Raw genomic sequence first — 21622 nt, 5'->3', positions numbered from 1 at the left:
CAGTTTCGTAGTGGCTCCTTTCGTCGCCCCGGGAATAGAGGAGCAGCTAGAGGCCAGGGGTCACAGCAGCAATACACTAAAGGGGGCACACAGAGTACCTACGATAAAACCAACAGAGGTGGATATCGTGGCTCCAGCACCAAGGGCAGAGGACGTGGTTACGGCAACACCAGGTCCTCACCCAAAAACAAACAGTGACGCCCTCTCCCTTCCCCCGACCACATAACACCTGTCGGGGGGAGACTCCAGCGGTTCCTGTCCACGTGGAAAACCATCACCACAGACAGGTGGGTCAGGGACATTATCCAGCACGGTTACTGTCTCGAATTAACCTCCACTCCACCCAACATACCGCCAAAGCACCGTCCTATGTCCGTAGAGCACTTAGCATTATTGCAGCAGGAAGTGCTAAGTATGCTGCAAAAAGGGGCAATAGAGGTCGTGCCCGTCAACCAGCAGGGGACAGGGGTGTACTCTCTGTACTTTTTAATACCAAAAAAGGACGGGTCACTCAGACCTATTCTAGACCTGAGACCCCTCAACCACTACATTCTCTCAGAGCATTTCCATATGCTCACCCTACAGCAGGTTCTCCCGCTGCTCAGTCAGGGAGACTTCCTAGCAACACTGGACCTAAAAGATGCGTATTTCCACATACCCATACACCCTTCACACAGGAAATATCTCAGGTTCATTATTCAGCGGCATCACTACCAGTTCAAAGTTCTCCCCTTCGGAGTAACAACAGCACCCCCCGGGTCTTTACCAAGTGCCTAGCAACAGTGGCTGCACATCTACGAAGACAACACATTCACGTCTTCCCTTACCTGGACGACTGGCTTGTTCAGGCAAAGTCAGCCCAGCAATGCGCCAGCCACATGTCCCTCACCATTCACCTTTTCCACAGTCTGGGATTCTCACTAAATTACCCAAAATCACATCTCCAACCCGCACACGTACAACAGTACCTGGGCGCGACCATAAACACTCTGGCAGCCACAGCTCAGCCAAATTTAGTGAGGATCAACAGCATGCAACTGCTGAACTCAAAGTTCAAACCCCAACACTCCCTTCCTGCGCGAGTGTTCATGCAGTTGATAGGCATGATGGCCTCCTGCATTTTCATAGTCCCGCACGCGAGACTACATATGCGCCCGCTTCAGGAGTGCTTAGCACGTCAATGGAATCAGGCTCACGGGCAACTAAAAGACCTAGTGTTGGTGAGCGGTCGGGCATACAACTCTCTGCATTGGTGGAATCCACAAAACCTTTGCAAGGGCCGACCGTTCCAAGAGCCTGTTCCACAAATAATACTGACAGCAGACGCCTCACTCCAGGGTTAGGGAGCTCATGTACTCACTTACACAGTGCAGGGACTATGGACAACGCAACAAAAGAAGATGCACATCAACGTTCTGGAACTGATGGCAATCTTCCTAGCCATGAAGGCATTCAAAGTACACTTGTGCAACAAAGTCGTGTTGATCCGGACGGACAACATGACTGCCATGTACTACATACAGAAGCAGGGAGGAACACACTCTCCACAGTTGTCTCATCTGGCTCAGAGCATGTGGAAGTGGGCCATTCAGAGGAACATATTAATCATGGCGGAACACCTCCCCGGCAAGGACAACCAGATGGCGGATCTGCTCAGCAGACACAGCCGCCAGATGCACGAGTGGGAGCTACATCCGTCAGTTCTCCAACCGTACTTCCAACAGTGGGGTCATCCAGAGATAGACCTATTCGCCACAAACGAAAACGCAAAATGCCAAAGCTTTGCCGCCAGGTTCCCACATCCACAGTCACAGGGCAATGCGATATGGATGAACTGGTCCGGCAGATTTGCGTACGCTTTTCCCCCAGCGCCATTAATACCGCTAGTGGCACGCAAACTGCGACAACACTCACTGACACTCATCCTAGTTGCTCCCACATGGGCGCGCCAACCATGGTACACCACCTTTCTAGAACTTTCCTGGTGCCGCATCAAAGGCTGCGGATCAAACCCGCGCTTTTGACGCAGAACCATGGCGAGATTCAGCACCCAGATCCGCAGCAGCTGAACCTGCCAATCTGGCTCCTGAAGTCTTAGAGTTTGGCTACCTAAACCTGCCACCTGACTGTATGGATATCATCAAGGAGGCCAGGGGACCCACTACCAGAGCTTGCTATGCGGCTAAATGGAAGAAGTTTATCATTTATTGTAACAACAATGACATTAACCCGCTGGACGCATCCATTCAAAACATCATCTGTTACCTCTTACACCTATACCAATGCAATCTGGCATACACCTCAATACGTGTCCATTTAACCGCAATAGCAGCCTATCTCCAAAACAGGCAGCACCTCTCTTTATTCAGAGTGCCTGCCATCAAAGCCTTCTTGGAGGGACTCAAACGAGTAATTCCCCCAAGACACCCACCAGCACCGGTGTGGAACCTCAATTTGATCCTCACCAGACTAATGGGTCCACCCTTCGAACCTCTCCATTCATGTGAGATTCAATTCCTCACCTGGAAAGTAGCTTTCCTAGTGGCAATCACTTCGTTAAGAAGAGTTGGTGAACTCCAGGCACTAACCATTCAAGAGCCATTCATACAAGTTCACGCAAACAGGGTTGTACTACGTACCAATCCCAAATTCATGCCCAAGGTGATATCGCAGTTCCACATGAATCAAACTATTGAACTGCCTGTTTTCTTTCGAAATCCACAAAATGTCGCAGAGAGAATGCTCCATACACTAGATGTAAAAAGAGCCCTCATGTACTATATAGATAGAACTAAAGCCTTTAGGAAGACAAAACAACTTTTCGTTGCCTTTTCTCCACAACACCAGGGCAACGCCATTTCCAAAGCAGGTATAGCCAGATGGATCGTTAAATGTATTCAAATTTGCTATCAAAAAGCTAAACGCACATTAACGATTCCCCCACGAGCCCACTCAACACGAAAGTTAGGGGCGTCCATGGCTTTCCTTGGAAACATCCCTTTACAGGATATATGTACAGCAGCCACATGGTCCACTGTACATACATTTACCAAACACTACTGTGTAGATGTACACTCAAAACAGCAGGCAGCTGTAGGACAGGCTGTTCTCAAAACTCTTTTTCAGACTGCTGCAGCTGGCACGGGTAGCCGCCGCTAATAGGAGGTACTGCTCTGTATTCTATGCACAGATATGAATTCAGCAGCCCACATGCCTCGAACTGAATATGCTACTTACTAGTATGCATCTGTTCTTGGCATGTAGGGCTGCTGACATTCATATCGCCCACCCTCCTCCCCGGCGCCTGTAGCAGCTGCAGCTCTCAGAATTACTGTATAGCATGGTCATCACTTACTGTATCTGCTCCATCACTGCCACAATGGCGAAAAACAATCTAAGGATGGAGAGGATGCCCATGCGCACTGTGGTCCGGGGAGGAGTCACCTATCTCGTGATACTTCGAAGACTCTTCCAGGACAACAACGTGCAAACATCCGGACCCAACACTAGGCGGCGATCTATGCACAGATATGAATGTCTGCAGCCCTACATGCCAAGAACAGATGCATAATGGTAAGTAGCATATTCAATCCTAGTCATTAATGATATTGGTTTGAAATATTGCCATTTCTTGTGAAATCCTGAGGAATAATATCTTATGTATTTCAAAGCTCCTCAGTATCCAACTTTTCCAGGAGTGAGCGCACTCCTAGAGTGCTTCAATGTTTCCAGTTCGAACACAGCAACCCCCATGCACAAAGGTAAATTTGGTCATAAACTAATGTTGATGCTGAATTTATCTTTTTACGCCTGCCTGGAATTTGCAAAGGGATTCCTTGCAGACATAAGCAGATACACTACTGCGGATTTCTCTTTCACAAGTCTGGAGAAATTATCAGTTCTAAGTTCCACTCTAGAGGTGGGTGGGCCGTGGACATACTAAGTCATGTTTTGCCCTGAAGTTTTGGAACGTCCACAAATATCTACATTTTTAGGCATTTCCACTCCTATCTGACCTCTACTCACACTGCATATGGTCTGAGGTTTACCTCCCTTACATGATGGGGAAGAGAAACTGTTTCCCCCCTCATTTGCAGGGCTGTAGAGAAAGTGCTTTCTTCATACGGAAAAACGTTTTCTCCACAGAGAAGAAGAAAAAGTGCATTTGCATAAGAGGCTGTGCAAATTCTCTGCTATGGCGAACTCTGCCACGAGAGTGGAATAGGAGCCTTCACAAAACGCCACATGATTTTCCCAGAAGTATGCCTGGAAACCTGCTCCTGGTGCAGTTTTCTAGTCTTAATTGTGGGGATGTTTGTGAATAGAAAAAAACTACAGAAAAGTACGCTTTGTCAGAGGCACAAAGTGTTTATGTGTGTATGTGTGTATATATATATATATATATATATATATATATATATATATATATATATATATATACACACATACATTCATATACCCTGTTTGTCTTAAGGTGAAGCTTCAAAGTAGTGAATTACAATGATAGTTTCAGTGAATAGCAACTACAGACGAGATCATGTTTGACCAAGCAAAGCAATTTCACATCAAGGTGTGGTAGTGTCCTAATGAACAATTCAGGTGTTTTTCTATTTCTTTCAGGGTGGTTCAGCTTAGAAATTCCTTTCTTCTAGCTGACTTAAGATGACAGTGCCATCTCATTCTGTGCATGTTTTTTTCTTAGTCTGAAGAAGCTGCATCTGGTCCCAAAATCCCCCAGGTCCTCGAAAAGATATTACAGCTGAAAGAGAGCCGACAGGAAGAAGATGAGTATGCTGCAGGTAAAGCTTTGTGTCTTCGGCTACCTAGTATAATTTTGTATATGGGCAATAAGGAGCATGAGACAAAAGGTTTCTGAAATGATTCGTAAATGTTACTTTTGCTTTCACTTGCGGCATTTCTCGTTGTACTTCCTGTCTGCTCATGGAAGAAAAAGTGTACTGTTGTATTCTGTGTTCTCGGCCTTGTGATTATGAATGGGTAGTGAGGTGTCTACTGGCCAGTGTTTTCACATTCTGATAATTAGTGTAGGTTCAGTTCATTAAACTTTATTTGATTTTTTGATAAAAGTGTACTTCTCATCGAGCAGCAGCAATATATCAAAAAAAGCAAGCATCAATAAAAATACATTGATTAAAAGTTTAGACAAAACTTACATCATTACATAAGAACAAATAATTAAAAATGAGATAAATACTAAAATTATCTTATAAGAGCTAGTTCCTAAAATTCAGATACTCAATAGCTTACAGATCGAACTCCAGGAGGAAAACGAGATACAAAAAAACACAAGTTCGAGGCATATGAGCTGCAGATCACACACTGAGGATAAGATCGCCATCTGGTGTTGGGCTCGGATGATTGAGGTTGTTGTTGTCTTCGGAAGAAGCCTTTGGTCACGAGATAGGTGACTCCTCCCCTGGACAACAGTGCGCATGGGCATCCACTCCATCGTCAGATTGTTTTTTTCCGCCATTGGGTTCGGATGAACTTTTTTCCGCTCCAGCAGAAAACTTCCAGCAATCTAAATAACTTCTCAATCTTCATTCCATCGACGTCGAAATCAACTCGGACCGGTTCCGGAAGCGGCTGATGGACAGACACCCTTTAAAAAATGCCCCCAGTGTGGAGCGAAGTTCCCCCACAGTGACCCCCACGAGGTTTGCAACCTCTGCCTGTCGCCGGAACACAACGAATCGAACTGTCCAGCTTGTGCCGCTTTCCGTTCCAAGAAGACCCTCCGGGACCGAAGAGCTCGACGCCACATCATGGCCAAACCAGCTCCAGAACCGGAGGACATCTTTGCTCAGGATGTTCCTGAAGATGACACCGAAGATCTCGAGATCGTGTCCGAGGCCGACGATGCCGATGACCTCATCACTCCAGGGCAGCGTGTGAGTACCACCCCCCCCCTGCCCCTGCCCCATCCAAAAAGACATTGGTCAAGACTCCGCCAGCTGGGCCCAGTCGCGACCGAAAATCCTCTTCAGAAGCCCCGCCCGCGGGCCCGGCTCCGAAGACATCTAAGCCTGTAGGTGGCTCGGGCTCGAGCAAACCTCATGTTATTGTGCCTATCATACCTTCCGCACCGAAAACTCCACTGTCGGCACCGAAACAGGCTTCAAGACCGAAATCTCCTTCGGCACCAAAACGTTCCTCGGCACCGAAGTCTCCACCGGCACCGAAACGTTCTTCCACATCGATGCCTAAAAGTTCCTCGGCACCGAAAACTCCATCAGCACCGAAAACTCCATCGGCACCGAAAACTCCATCGGCGCCGAAAACTCAGTCGGCGCCGAAAACTCCGTCGGCGCCGAAAACTCCGTCGGCGCCGAAAACTCCGTCGGCGCCGAAAACTCCGTCGGCGCCGAAAACTCCGTCGGCGCCGAAAACTCCGTCGGCGCCGAAAGATCCGTCGGCACCGAAAAAAGTTCATAAAGATCCGAAACGGCCATCGCCACCACCACTTTCGGAGCCAGATGAACTTTTTCGCCCAGATCCTAATCAAAAGCGGATCTACATCAATCCCAAAACCGGACATGTGACTGCAGTCCCATACAAGAAACGGAAGCTGGACATCACACCACCTCCAGCTCCCATACGGAAGAAGGACTGTGCTACTTCACCACTTCGTCCTTCCTCTTCTGTGTTACCTCCTAATCCATCCCCCTCTCCTCCTCCTCCTTCTCCTTTACCTTTACTATCTCCTTCTCATTCACCTCCTCCACAGGATGATAATGATGATTTAGGGGGAGGGGCGGACCCTGATTTATTTAATGATCCTCTTGATCCAAACGACCCTTTTACGTTCCCAGACACCGCACCAGTAGATGACTGGTCTTATCCAATACCTGACCCCGCTACCTACCCTTCCAAGCCCTCCCCTCCTGATGACCATTTGGGGTTTGGCCAACTCATAAATAGGGCAGCAACATTCCATGGCGTCGCAATGCACACGGACGCCCTTGAAGAGGGCTTTCTCCTCGATACTTTTGAGCAGTCACAAAGAGCTGTTCACATACTGCCCATGATTAAAGGGGTTATAAAGCATGCCACTGAAGTCTTTAAAGACCCTGTTAGAGCTAGGGTTCTCAACCCCCGCATCGAAAAAAAATACAGACCAGACCCGCAGGACCCTGCATACATTAAAGCTCAGCTCCCTTTAGACTCCTTGGTCGTGTCAAATGCCAGGAAGCGTGTTAACTCACAGACAACTGGAGAAACGCCTCCCCCGGACAAGGAGTCTAAGCTTTTAGAGGCCTCAGGCAAACGAGTCGCCGCACAGGCGGCGAACCACTGGCGTATTGCCAATACCCAAGCCCTGTTAGCCCGGTATGATAGGGCGCATTATGACCAACTTGAGGACCTTATGCAACATCTGCCTGAGCCCTTTAAATCCCAGGCTACTGACCTCATTCAAGAAGGCAAATTAATATCTAATGCCTCCATTAAATGCGCCTTGGATGCGGCAGACACTGCTTCAAGAGCGGTCAATACCAGCGTCTTACTCAGACGACATGCCTGGCTTCGTATTTCCGGGTTTAAACCGGAGGTTCAAACCACAATTCTAGCTCAACCTTTCAACCAAGAGCAGCTATTTGGCCCTGCAGTGGACACTGCATTAGAAAAAATGAAGAAAGATAGTGAGACTGCCAAATCTATGGGAGCACTGCAGTCTCCTCAAACCCGGGGTTCCTTTCGTCGCTCCTTTTATAGAGGAGCCTCCAAAAATCTGGGAACTGAGACCACGTCCACCTTTAAAAATTCTGGACAAACATCCCCTAACAGAGGATATTTTCGAGGGGGTTATAGGGGAAACAATAACAAAGGTCGAGGGCGGGGCAACAACAACAACACCCGCACCTCCACAGCCACTAAACATTGACTTGCCACCGCTCCCCCCAGACCATTCCACTCCGGTCGGGGGGCGGCTCCAACAATTCCTACCTGTCTGGATTTCCATCACAACAGACAGGTGGGTAAGACAAATTATCCAGTCTGGCTACTGCCTCGAACTAATACAATCCCCCCCAAACATACCGCCCAAACAACGTCCAATGTACTCACATCATCTCTCTCTCCTCAAACAAGAAGTTCAATACCTGTTACAAAAACATGCGATAGAACCAGTCCCTCTTCAACATCAGGGAACAGGAGTATATTCCCTATACTTCCTCATTCCCAAAAAGGACAAAACGTTAAGGCCCATACTGGATCTCAGACTACTAAACCAGTATATACAATCCGATCATTTTCATATGACCACCCTCCAACAAGTCCTCCCACTATTACAACAGGGAGACTTCCTCGCCACATTGGACCTCAAGGACGCGTACTTTCACATCCCTATGCACCCCGCTCACAGAAAATATCTACGATTTGTAGTAGATGGGCAGACACTATCAATTTACAGTTCTCCCATTCGGAGTAACAACAGCACCCAGAGTGTTCACCAAGTGCTTAGCAGTCGTGGCAGCGCACCTCAGAAGACAACAGATCCATGTCGTCCCCTATCTGGACGATTGGCTCATAAAAGCCAATGCTCACCAAAAATGCGTTCTCCACACATCGCACTATTCAAACCCTACACAACTTGGGATTCACTATCAACTACCCCAAATCCCATCTACAGCCCTCCCACTTACACCAGTATCTAGGAGCAACCATAGATACATCCAAAGCCATAGCTTATCCCAGCACTGCCAGGATAACCAGTATACAAAATCTCATCTTTCAATTTCAAACTCCTCAATCTCTTCCAGCAAGAGTGTTCATACAGCTCCTAGGCATGATGGTGTCATGCATCTCCATAGTCCCCCACGCACGACTTCAAATGCGTCCCTTACAGGAATGTCTAGCACAACAGTGGAACCAAGCTCACGGACAACTTACCGATCTGGTGTTGGTGGACAGTCGCTCACTTCGCTCACTGAAATGGTGGAACACCATCAACCTGTCCAAAGGGCGGCCGTTCTTAGAGCCTCTTCCACAAGTTGTGCTGACTACCGACGCATCTCTCACGGGGTGGGGAGCCCACCTCCTCCAACATACCACTCAGGGCAGATGGACCAGTCAACAAAAACTGCTCCACATCAATCACCTGGAACTCCTAGCAGTGTTCCTGGCACTAAAATCCTTTCAGGTACACCTAAAGAACAAAACTGTCCTCATACGCACAGACAACATGACGACAATGTATTATATACAGAAGCAAGGGGGGGGACACATTCTCTCCAACTGTCCCAACTGGCACAGCAAATCTGGAGATGGGCAATTCCCCAAAACATCTACCTGTTGGCAGAACATCTCCCAGGAATCCACAACCAGGTGGCCGACCTCCTAAGTCGCCACACACAGCAGATCCACGAATGGGAATTACACCCCAAGGTTCTACTCCCATTCTTCCAAAAATGGGGACAACCACACATAGACATGTTCGCCACTCCCGAAAACACAAAATGCCCAACCTTCGCCGCCAGGTTTCCACACCCACAGTCGAAGGGCAATGCCCTATGGATGAACTGGTCAGGCAGATTTGCATACGCTTTTCCGCCTCTCCCACTCGTTCCATTTGTGGTACGCAAACTGAAACACAGTCACTAACACTAATTCTGGTAGCTCCCACTTGGGCACGTCAACCGTGGTTCACCACACTTCTGGAACTATCTTTAGTTCCACATCAAAAGCTACACCTCTCCCCGGATCTATTAACCCAGAACCATGGAGAAATCAGACACCCAGATCCTCAAGCACTGAACCTAGCGATCTGGCTCCTGAAGTCTTAGAGTTCGGGTACCTCAACCTCCCTCCAGACTGTATTAATATCATAAAGGAAGCCAGACGACCTACTACTAGAGCATGTTATGCCGCAAAATGGAAACGATTTGCCATCTACTGCGCTAATAATGACATACATCCATTGGATGCTTCCATCCAAAACATCATTTGCTATCTACTACACTTGCAAAGATGCAATCTAGCGTATTCCTCTATACGTCTACACCTAGCAGCCTTGGCAGCCTACTTGCAAAATAGGCAACACATGTCCCTCTTTAAGGTACCAGCCATCAAAGCGTTTATGGAAGGTCTGAAAAGAATTCTTCCCCCAAGATTACCACCTTCCCCAGTGTGGAATCTCAATGTTGTTCTGACAAGACTTATGGGTCCCCCATTTGAGCCTATGCACAAATGTGAATTACAGTTCCTAACATGGAAGGTAGCCTTCCTTATCGCAATCACTTCCCTACGAAGAGTAAGTGAAATACAAGCCCTAACGCTAGAGGAACCTTTCTTACAACTACACCGTAACAAAGTAGTTCTTAGGACAAATCCTAAATTTCTTCCAAAAGTGATTTCCCCTTTCCACCTTAACCAATCAGTAGAGCTACCGGTCTTTTTCCCTAACCCAGACTCCGTAGCTGAAAGGGCCCTACATACCTTAGATGTTAAAAGAGCCTTGCTTTATTACATCGACAGGACAAAACCTTGTCGAAAGACAAAACAACTTTTTGTTGCTTTCGCACCACCACATAAAGGCAATCCCATCTCCAAATCCGGTATAGCCCGGTGGATAGTTGTGAGAAAGTGGCTCTGTATATACTGTTCCCTAATAGGTACAGGGTGTACAGAGTCCACAGTCCCCCAGAGGCTGATAGAGGTCAAAGTTAGGTATGACCTTACTCTCAAAAGTGGTAGCTTGGTCGAGCAGTAAGGCAGTACCAGAGGACAGTGTAAAGCATTTATTGTACACACTCAGTCAGCAAATGGTTTCACACACTCAATAACTGAACTCTAGGCCAATGGTTTGTATATATAAAATATATGCTTGTTTTATTTTTAGAACCACAAAGGGGGTAAAAATATACTTTCTCAGAATGAGAGGTTGAATATAAATACTTTTGTTTGAAGCAATAAATTTGTGTAAACAGTCACAGTTGGTTGCAATAAACAATCCTATTTCCTAAACATAACAATGCATTGAGCTCAATGGTAAATTCAGGTTATTTGTAATAAATTACTTTTCAGATTACTTTTGGAATTCCAGGTCTGGCTCCTAGAACCAGCCTGGGGTCAGTATTCAGAATCAAGTGATGAAAGTCTACTTAATAACTGTAATGATTTTTAAATAATATTTAGCTATTTCAAAAGTTAGCACTTAGAAAATATTTCACAGAAAACATTCAATGGATCTCTATGGCAAGAAATATTGCAGGTAGAGTACTTTATCGTTACTTTAGTAATCCAGGACTGGGTGCCTAGACCCAGGACTGGGGTCCTTATCAAAAGCAGGTAAGTAATTTCGTTTGCAGAAATGGTACGATTTTAAAAGAATATTTCAAATTTGCAAAAGTAGACACTTAGAAGAAATTTCACAGAAAAGCAGACAATGGTTTCCTATGGGAGAAAAATGAGTTAGAGGTAAGTATAGTTGTGAGTACTTTTCAGGGTCAGGGCTGGGCACCAAGATCCAGCACTGGGAGCTCACCTAGGAGCAGGTGAGTAAATTCGTTTTTGTCACTTGGCTGATTTTTGGTGAATTTTTGCAGTTTTGAAAAGTTCACACTTAGAAGATTTTTGAAGAAAAAGCCAGTCAATGTTACCCTATGAGGAAAATGAAGTTAGCGGTTTAAGGGTAAGTACTCGACTGGTAGTGTTGAAATTCCGGGCATGGACTCGGGGGTCCCCCAGTGTCAGGTAGGTACAGTTGGTTCACCCTCAGCGGTTTCAGGACGGCCGGGTGCAGAGAGAGTTGGGCCCAATGTTATCCTATGAGGGATAGGGGGGCCTTGGTTGGTGGCTGCTGTCTGGCAAGCCACGCGGCTGTGGGAGCTGGGCTCCTGGTCACTTACTCAGGGCAAGTGGGGAAGTAGGTTAGTGTAGAGAGGGCACTGCCAGGGCCACTCGGGCGGCTGGGTGCAGGGTGCTTTTGAGCCTTAGGGCGCTCAATGGAAATCAATGGGAATGTTCTGGTTTGGAAAGAGGCTGCAGGCTCTGGGACGAGGATGTTTCAGGTGCCACCACCACTTCGAGAGGTAAGTTGGGTAGTTGTAGGTTAGGTGGGTACCCCGGGATTGGGCACAGGGGGTCGCAGGGCGCCGGGTGCAGGGGTGCCTTTTGACGTCGGGAATCTTACCCTCTGGTTGATCGCGGCTGGGGTGGCACTTGGTTCTGAGGCTGCAGGCTTCTTCCGGGATGTCGAGGGGGGTCCTTGGGTGCCGGACTCTGGGTCACAGTCGCCGTGGGGTCGTCCTCTGGGTCTTTGTCCACTCCGGCACTGGCCAGGCTTGGCTGGTGCAGAGTGTGTTGGGTCCGCGGTCCCGGGCTGGTGCCAGGGATAGCAAATAGGTTTCTTGAGTAGAGCCTCTACTCGTGGGAGTCCCAGGGGCTTAGAGCTAAAAGGTAGCCAGGTCCTCCGGGGTTGGTGAGGTTGCTGGCCACGTGGGATGCCGCGCTGGTGCAGGTTCGAGAGTCGACAGGCCGGTAGGGCTGGGGCCAAAGCAGTTGGTGTCTTCTTCTCTTTTTAGCAGCTGCAGGGCAGGTCTTTGTTCTTCTTGCTCTTCTTGTCGTTTTCTATCTGGAATCTAAGGAAGGAAGGTTCAGGGTGCCCCTAAATACTAGATTTAGGGGCGTTACAGGTAGGTGAAGGCCAGGGACCAATGGGTCCTTGTCCTGGGGTGGGTACACCCCCTATCCTGCCTCTCTCCTGTGGGAGGGGGGCAGTAGCCTAATCCTGTAGGGCCTCCCATCTTCAAGATGGCGAGAGCCCGGAGATGTGCTTCACCTCGCCTCCCCCACCTGAGGGGTGGGGTGGGCAGGCTGGCACATCCCCTGTCCTTGTATGGGGTTTCCGGCCAAGCTTCCCGCCAGAGTGGGGGGGTGCAGTGGCCTGGGGAAACTCCAAATGGCGGCATGCCTTTGAAGCTTCCCTTTGCTCATCCTGGGGGAGGAGATTTCTCACCTCACCCAGGATGTGCATTGTTGCAGGCCCGGGAGAGCAGGGGCTCTCCCACCCAGGGGTCCAGCAACGTGTCTGCTGTGTGGCAGCCTGGGCAGCCTCAGAGCAGACGTGGATTGTAAGTTAGCTGTAAGGGGGCATCTTCTAAGATGCCCTCTGGGGTGCTTAGTACATTAAATCCTACACTGGCATCAGTGTGGGTTCAATGTGCTGAGAAGTTTGATACCAAACTTCCCAGGCTTCAGTGTTGCCAATATGGTGCTGTGGAGCTCGTGTTTGACAAGCTCTCAGCACCATGTATTCTTAAATGACAGCACTGCACTTACAGTGCCCAGGAATGGACCCGGGTACTGTAGGGGCACAGGGCTCCTGCTCATGTGCCCACACCATAGGCGTAATGCACCCAGCTAGAGGGGTGGCTGACATATGCCTTGGCAGTGTAGGTGATGGGCATGGTACACAGTGATGTGTGCCATGTCGACTCTTTGTTTTGTCCTGCACCCAGACACTCAGCCTGCAAGGGCAGTGTGTGTGTAAGGGTACAGGGCCTCTGAGGGTGGCACAATGAGTGCTGCAGCCCTTAGAGGCCTTCCCTGGTCACAAGGCCCTGGGTACCTAGGGTACCATTTACTAGGGGCTGACATGTGGCTAGGGTTTGCCAATTTGGAGTTTGTGTGGTTTAAGGAAGGAACATAGGCCCTACGCACCTGATTGGCAGGAACCCAGGGTACACTCAATCGAAGTACATTCAGCAATTTAGCAAAAAGTGGGGGCATACCATGCAAGAAAGATGGCACTTTCTCACAATAGTTAAGTGCATCCAAATATGCTACCAAAAGGCTAAACGTACTCTTGCAGTTCCCCCTAGGGCGCACTCCACGCGCAAAATAGGGGCTTCTATGGCCTTCTTAGGTAACATTCCCTTAGACATTTGCAAGGCAGCCACGTGGTCTACCACGCATACCTTCACTAAACACTACTATGTTGATGTGCAAGCCAAACAACAGGCCTCAGTGGGCCAGGCTGTCCTAAAAACTTTATTTCAAACTGCTGCAACGGATACAGGTGACCACCGCTAAGGGGAGACACTGCTATATAGTCTATCCTCAGTGTGTGATCTGCAGCTCATATGCCTCGAACGGAATATGCTACTTACCAGTATGCATCTGTTCTTGGCATGTAGAGCTGCAGAGTCACACACGCCCACCCGCCTCCCCGGGACCTGTATCTGTTCCAGCATTTGTCTTACTTAGACATCGCACATGGACATCCTTTCTTTCATTCCTATACACTCCATCTTTTCCCATCATGGCGAAAAACAATCTGACGATGGAGTGGATGCCCATGCGCACTGTTGTCCAGGGGAGGAGTCACCTATCTCGTGACCAAAGGCTTCTTCCGAAGACAACAACAACCTGCAATCATCCGAGCCCAACACCAGATGGCGATCTTATCCTCAGTGTGTGACTCTGCAGCTCTACATGCCAAGAACAGATGCATACTGGTAAGTAGCATATTCCTTTGGGTGTTACTAGCAGCTATGAAAATAGATATGCAGGCCTAATTTGTCTGACCTGTTCAGAGATCAGAAGAGGCCTGATATACTTCTGTCGAAGATTAGAACAATTCTGGCAAACAAGTAATACATGCATGGTGTCACAAATCGAGAGGTTGTCACAGTCGCAAACTGTCAAATTAGATGGTTAATACCAACTCACTTTGGAAGACAGAGTTGGTGGAACATGTCCAACCTGAACAACGTCAGGAAACTAGGTCTATTGGGCATGTTCAGAAGGAGATAGGGCTCTATCCCACTGACAGATTTGACCAGGACATACTTGTGCATGGTCTTCTTTGTTGAAGCAGAATCTCCCATTCAACAGCCACCTTTTGGGAGAAAGCCTGTTTAACCCATGCAAGATCACGATATACTGTGGCCCAGGGGTTCGTAAATAGACCTGGGATACGGGCTACATCATCTAACAGCAAACAATCCAGAAGTATGAGCCTGTTGAAATGTAAATCCTCCTTGTGCTATACTGAACACCACAGTAAAAGCGGACAAACAAGAACAAAATCTGCAAAAAAAATAATTTCAGTGAAAGTTCCTTGACTAACGGCCAGTAAGTTTGTCTAAAACTTATGTTCGAGGCATATGAGCTGCAGATTTTACACTTAGCATAGATCGCCATCTGGTGTTGGGCCCGGATGTTTGCAGTTTGTTTTTGTTCTTGGACAGTCTTTGGAAGTCACGAGTTTGGTGACTCCTCCTTCGGTCCGTACTGCGCATGGGCTTCGGCTCCATCCTCAGATTGTTTTTTTCCGCCATCGGGCTCGGATGTGATACTTCGTGCTCCGGCTTCGAACTTCTACGGTTCCAGCCTCGACGGAAAATCCTCGTTTCTTCGAGTTTCTTCATCATCATCTTCATCTCTCGAAGCGGCACTTTCTCCATCCCGTTCATCGGCACCGGCCTTCGGGCCCTCCTCGACTCCGGTCCCGGCCGATGGAAAGGACTCCATTCAAAAAGTGCCCAAAATGTGGGTCTAAATTTCCCCACACCGACCTCCATCAGGTGTGTAACCTTTGCCTCTCTCCAGAACACGAGGCTAGAGACTGCCCCGCCTGCAAGTCTTTTCGATCGAAGAAGACCATCCGAGATCGAAGAGCTCGACGCACCATGGCGCACTCATCCTCTGCAGCTCCACCGGACATCTTCGGAGACGGCGCCGAAGCTTCGGGGCAAACACACACCGAGCAGGAGGAAGACATCGTCAGCGCTTCCGAGGCCGACGACTCCGACGTGGAGGACGTTACACCGGCGCAGCGGGCCGTGAGTACTATACCCCCTCCCACCCCCGCGCCGAAAACCAAAGAGACTCCGGTTACTCCCTCGCCTGCCGGCCTGGGCAAAACCAAAACCAAAGCTTCTATCACCCCACCTACGGGCCCGGTGTCGAAGCCTCCAAAGTCTCACGGCAGCTCGGGATCGAGCCAGCCGACGCCCGGTGCCGAAAAACAGCATCCGGCACCGAAGAAAGCAATATCCAGCTCGACTCCAAAGCCACCGGTGCCGAAGCCTGGACACTCGGTGCCGACCAAACACAAATCTGTCGGCACCGACGCCCCGGCGCCGAAACCTCATTCGACGCCGAAACACCCGGAGACCTCAAAAAAGCATGGCGCACATAAACCATCGAAACCCTCGGTTCCGAAATCACCGGTGCCGACAGACGATCCGGCACCATTGGCTCTGTTTACACCAGACCCTCTACAAAAGACTCTGTCCAAAGATCCAAAGACTGGGCTTTTGACTTTAATTACCAAGAAAAGACGCCTTGATACTCCGGCTCCTCCTCCTCCACCCAAAACGAAGGACTCTGCTACTTCTCCCCTCAGAGTGCCCTCCCCACTACCGCCTCCCCTACCTCCTCCACCACCTCCACCCCCTCCCCCTCCCAGGTCTCCGCCACCTCCACCTCACTACGATCCGGCCCCATCCCCAGATCCGGATGACGGGGACCCGGACAATTACCCGGCGGACGCCCCAATGGATCCCACTCCACCAGGGACCCCAGACCCATGGGAGGATTACAATAACCCTGATATACCAGATATACCTCAGGACGACCTATACCCATCCAGGCCGTCTCCTCCAGAGGACTCCTTAGGGTTTCATCATTTAGTGCAGAGAGCAGCACACTATCATGGGGTGGACATGCACAGTGAACCAGTGGAAGAAGACTTCCTACTGGATACATTTGACATACAACACAAATCTACTTCTATCTTACCCATGCTTAAGGGCGTCACCAAGCACGCTACAGAGGTGTTCAAAGACCCTGTCAGGGCCAGAGTACTGAACCCTAGAATAGAGAAGAAGTACAAAGCGGCACCCACAGACCCTGCATACATTAAGGGCCCTGCTCCCCTAGATTCCCTAGTTGTCTCCACAGCTAGAAAGCGGGCTAACTCCCAATCCTCAGGAGAAGCCCCACCGCCAGACAAGGAATCTAAACTTCTGGACGCGTCTGGTAAACGCACCGCCTCCCAAGCTGCAAACATGTGGCGCATTGCAAACACACAAGCACTGCTTGCGCGATATGACAGAGCACACTATGACGAACTAGAGGCTCTTATGCAGCACCTTCCAGAAAAACACAAGCGCAAGGCTCATGACCTGATACAGGAGGGTAAACTAATTACAAACACCTCCATTAAGTGTGCCCTCGATGCAGCCGACACTGCTTCTAGAGCCATAAATACAAGTGTCCTGCTTCGTCGCCATGCCTGGCTCAGGATCTCAGGGTTCAAGCCTGAAGTCCAGGCGTCCATACTCAATCACCCCTTTGACCAGCAAACTCTCTTTGGGCCAAAGGTAGACGAAGCGTTGGAAAAGATGAAAAAGGACACAGACACAGCAAAGTCTATGGGGGCACTCCAAACACAAGCCTCTAAACGTTCCTTTCGACGCTCGTCCTTTCGTGGCACAGGCAGAGGCTCCTCCACCGATAACGCCTCTACCTCCTACAAGTCCCCTCCTCAAAATACCTTTTCAAAGGGCAATCAAAGGGGCGGTTACAGAGGCAACAACAATAAGGGCAGGGGCAAAACCAACAACACCCGTTCTGCCACCCCACCCACACAATGACTCCCCTCCGCTCCCCCCAGACCATCCCACTCCGGTCGGGGGCAGACTACAAGACTTTATCCACACATGGGAGTCCATAACATCGGACAAATGGGTGACCCAAATCATTCGGTCAGGGTACTGTCTCGAACTAACATCTACCCCACCCAATATCCCACCAAGGCACCGTCCAATGTCTCAAGAACATTCCACACTGCTCAAACAAGAGGTACTCTCACTCCTCCAAAAACACGCTATAGAGCAGGTCCCCGTCAATCAACAAAATCTAGGGGTCTACTCCCTATATTTCTTAATACCAAAGAAAGACGGGACCCTCAGACCCATTCTCGACCTCCGGCCTCTAAATGCCTACATACATTCAGACCATTTTCACATGGTCACCCTACAGCAAGTCCTCCCACTCCTCTGCCAGGGAGACTTTCTCACAACCTTGGATCTGAAAGACGCATACTTTCACATTCCAATACACCCCTCTCACAGGAAATACCTCAGGTTCGTGGTGGACGGGCAACATTACCAATTCACGGTTCTCCCCTTCGGGGTCACCACCGCACCACGGGTGTTTACCAAATGCCTAGCAGTAGTAGCAGCACACCTCAGACGTCAACATATTCACGTCTTCCCTTACCTAGACGACTGGCTGATAAAAGCCGCGTCCTACGACCAATGTGTGCAACATACAAACAGCACCATCCAACTGCTCCACCAGCTAGGCTTCACGGTGAACTACCAAAAGTCCCACCTCATACCATCTCACACAAAGCAATATCTCGGGGCCACTATAGACACCTCCAAGGGTATTGCCTATCCAAACTCAGCCAGAATCACAAGCATTCAAGCCTTACGCAAAACATTCCTTCCTCAACACTCTCTTCCAGCAAGAGTGTTTATGAAGCTCATAGGAATGATGGCGTCTTGCATCTTCATAGTGCCCCATGCAAGACTCCACATGCGTCCACTTCAAGAGTGCCTAGCACAACAGTGGAACCAGTCCCAGGGTCAGCTGACGGATCTGGTGTTGGTGGACGGCCGCACACATCACTCTCTGCAGTGGTGGAACACCACAAACCTTTCCAAAGGGCGGCCGTTCCTGGACCCGGTTCCTCAGGTGATTCTAACAGCGGACGCATCGCTCTCCGGCTGGGGAGCGCACCTCCTACACCTCACCATGCAAGGTCTATGGACGCCACAGCAAAAATCGCTCCACATCAACCATCTGGAGCTCTTGGCGATCTTTCTAGCCCTAAAATCTTTCCAAAAACAGATTTCGGGCAAAGCAGTCCTCATTCGCACAGACAATATGACTGCGATGTATTATATACAAAAACAGGGGGGGACACACTCTCCCCAGCTCTCCCGCTTAGCCCAGAGCATATGGAGATGGGCAATTCCCCAAAACATCTTTCTCCTGGCACAGCACGTTCCAGGCGTACAAAACACCATGGCAGATCTGCTCAGCAGACAAACACAACAACTACACGAATGGGAACTGCATCCACAAGTTCTTCACCCATTCTTCCAACAGTGGGGGCATCCTCAGATAGACCTCTTCGCCACCCACGAAAACAAAAAATGCCCAAGCTTCGCCGCCAGATACCCACACCCATTGTCCAAGGGCAATGCGATATGGATGAACTGGTCAGGCAGATTTGCATACGCCTTTCCACCTCTCCCACTAATTCCATTAGTGGTCAGGAAGCTACAACAGCACTCCCTCACACTCATTCTGGTAGCTCCGACGTGGGCCAGGCAGCCGTGGTACACCACGCTACTACAACTGTCAGTGGTACCACATCAAAAACTGCATCTATCCCCATGCCTCCTAACCCAGAACCATGGAGAAATCAGGCACCCGGACCCAGCTCAGCTCAACCTGGCGATCTGGCTCCTGAAATCCTAGAATTCGGATACCTTAACCTTCCCCCTGATTGCATGAACATCATCATGGAAGCCAGACGTCCTACCACTAGAGCATGCTATGCCGCAAAGTGGAAAAGATTTGTAATTTACTGCCGTAACAATACAATCAACCCTCTAGATGCATCCATACAGCACATCTTATGCTATCTGCTCCATCTTCACAGGTGTAACCTGGCATATTCATCCATATGCCTACACCTAGCAGCGATCGCTGCTTATCTACAAAACAGACAGCATTTATCACTCTTCAAAGTGCCCGCTATTAAAGCCTTCATGGAAGGCCTTAAACGAGTAATTCCTCCCAGGGCACCACCTTCCCCTGTATGGAATCTAAATTTAGTTCTTACACGACTAATGGGTCCGCCCTTCGAACCAATGCACAAATGTGAGCTACAGTTTCTCACCTGGAAAACAGCTTTCCTTGTAGCTATCACTTCCCTTAGAAGGGTTGGTGAAATACAAGCGTTCACCATACAGGAACCCTACATACAAATGCATCACAGCAAGGTCATACTTCGCACAAATCCGAAGTTTCTGCCCAAAGTCATTTCCCCCTTCCACCTCAATCAATCAGTGGAATTACCTGTCTTCTTTTCGCAACCCCAATCTGTTGCAGAAAGGGCCTTACACACACTTGATGTGAAAAGGGCGTTGCTATACTACATACAAAGAACGCAACCCTTCAGGAAGACTAAACAATTGTTCGTTTCCTTCTCTCCACCACATAAAGGCAACCCCATTTCTAAATCAGGGATAGCTAGGTGGATTGTAAAATGCATACAAATTTGCTATCAAAAGGCAAAGAGAACATTATCTGTTCCTCCGAAAGCCCACTCTACAAGAAAGTTAGGGGCTTCTATGGCTTTTCTAGGGAATATACCCTTAGATGACATCTGCAAAGCAGCCACATGGTCTACACCGCACACCTTCACAAAACACTATTGTGTAGATGTGCATTCCAAGCAGCAAGCTAGGGTGGGCCAGGCTGTACTAAAGACACTTTTTCAAACAGCTGCAACGGATACCGGTGGTCGCCGCTAAGGTTGGGTACTGCTATATAATCTATGCTAAGTGTACAATCTGCAGCTCATATGCCTCGAACGGAATATGCTACTTACCAGTATGCATCTGTTCTTGGCATGTAGAGCTGCAGAGTTGTACACGCCCACCCGCCTCCCCGGCTACCTGTATCCGTTCCAGTACATCTTATTTAGATACAACACATGGGTTTCTCACTGTTATTACTACGGTCCATCATTTCCCTGTTGGCGAAAAACAATCTGAGGATGGAGCCGAAGCCCATGCGCAGTACGGACCGAAGGAGGAGTCACCAAACTCGTGACTTCCAAAGACTGTCCAAGAACAAAAACAAACTGCAAACATCCGGGCCCAACACCAGATGGCGATCTATGCTAAGTGTACAACTCTGCAGCTCTACATGCCAAGAACAGATGCATACTGGTAAGTAGCATATTCCTTTCTACCACCTGGACAGGGTCAATATTGACATACCACCAGATTTCATAACCAAGGGTTGCCATTGGGACGCATTTATCCATGTATACATCTAATAGACGTTTGAGGGGCCTGTGGCAAAATCGCATAACCCCAAGATGGCTGTTTGTAGAGTCCCTCCATTTTTCTTGAGTAGATGTTTCCAACTGAGACCCAAATTGAGTAACAGACCCCGATATGTGAAATTTTCCACTTTGGGTAAAACATGACCCTGTGCTGAGAAATTGCAAGATTTTGTGTTCTCGGGACCTACCTAGAATTTGTGATTTCTTAAAATGTATGGATCAGTCTAAGCTGTTCATAAAATTGGTAAATGTGTCTAAAAGTCATTGGAGGCTTATAGCTGTACAAGCAATTAAAAATGCATCGTGGGCATATGAAAGTACTGGAATAGCTCTTTCATCAACTTTAGGTATATCGGAACCAATTTCGATGAGCACCTTCTCTAGCCGATTTATGACCATGATAAATAAAAAAGGGGCCAGCCTGCAGCCCTGTTTTATGCCTTTTTTAGGTTCAAAGGAGTGGGAGCATTATCCATCAGGTCCATATCTAACCACCCC

At 48.8% G+C, this 21622-nt stretch overlaps 1 protein-coding gene across 1 annotated transcript in view; it reads left to right on the top strand.

The window, feature by feature from the left end:
* SF3B2 (splicing factor 3b subunit 2) overlaps positions 1–21622 on the top strand; it is a 355029-nt gene that overhangs the window by 62452 nt on the left and 270955 nt on the right. Inside the window, exon 7 of the mRNA XM_085625740.1 lies at positions 4703–4799. Coding sequence (XP_085481866.1) covers positions 4703–4799 — 97 coding nt within the window. The remainder of the gene's footprint in view (positions 1–4702; positions 4800–21622) is intronic.

This window comes from Triturus cristatus, chromosome 9, assembly GCF_964204655.1.
Source record: "Triturus cristatus chromosome 9, aTriCri1.1, whole genome shotgun sequence".
Taxonomy (NCBI): Eukaryota; Metazoa; Chordata; class Amphibia; order Caudata; family Salamandridae; genus Triturus; species Triturus cristatus.
This window is presented reverse-complemented; position numbering and strand designations above follow the sequence as displayed.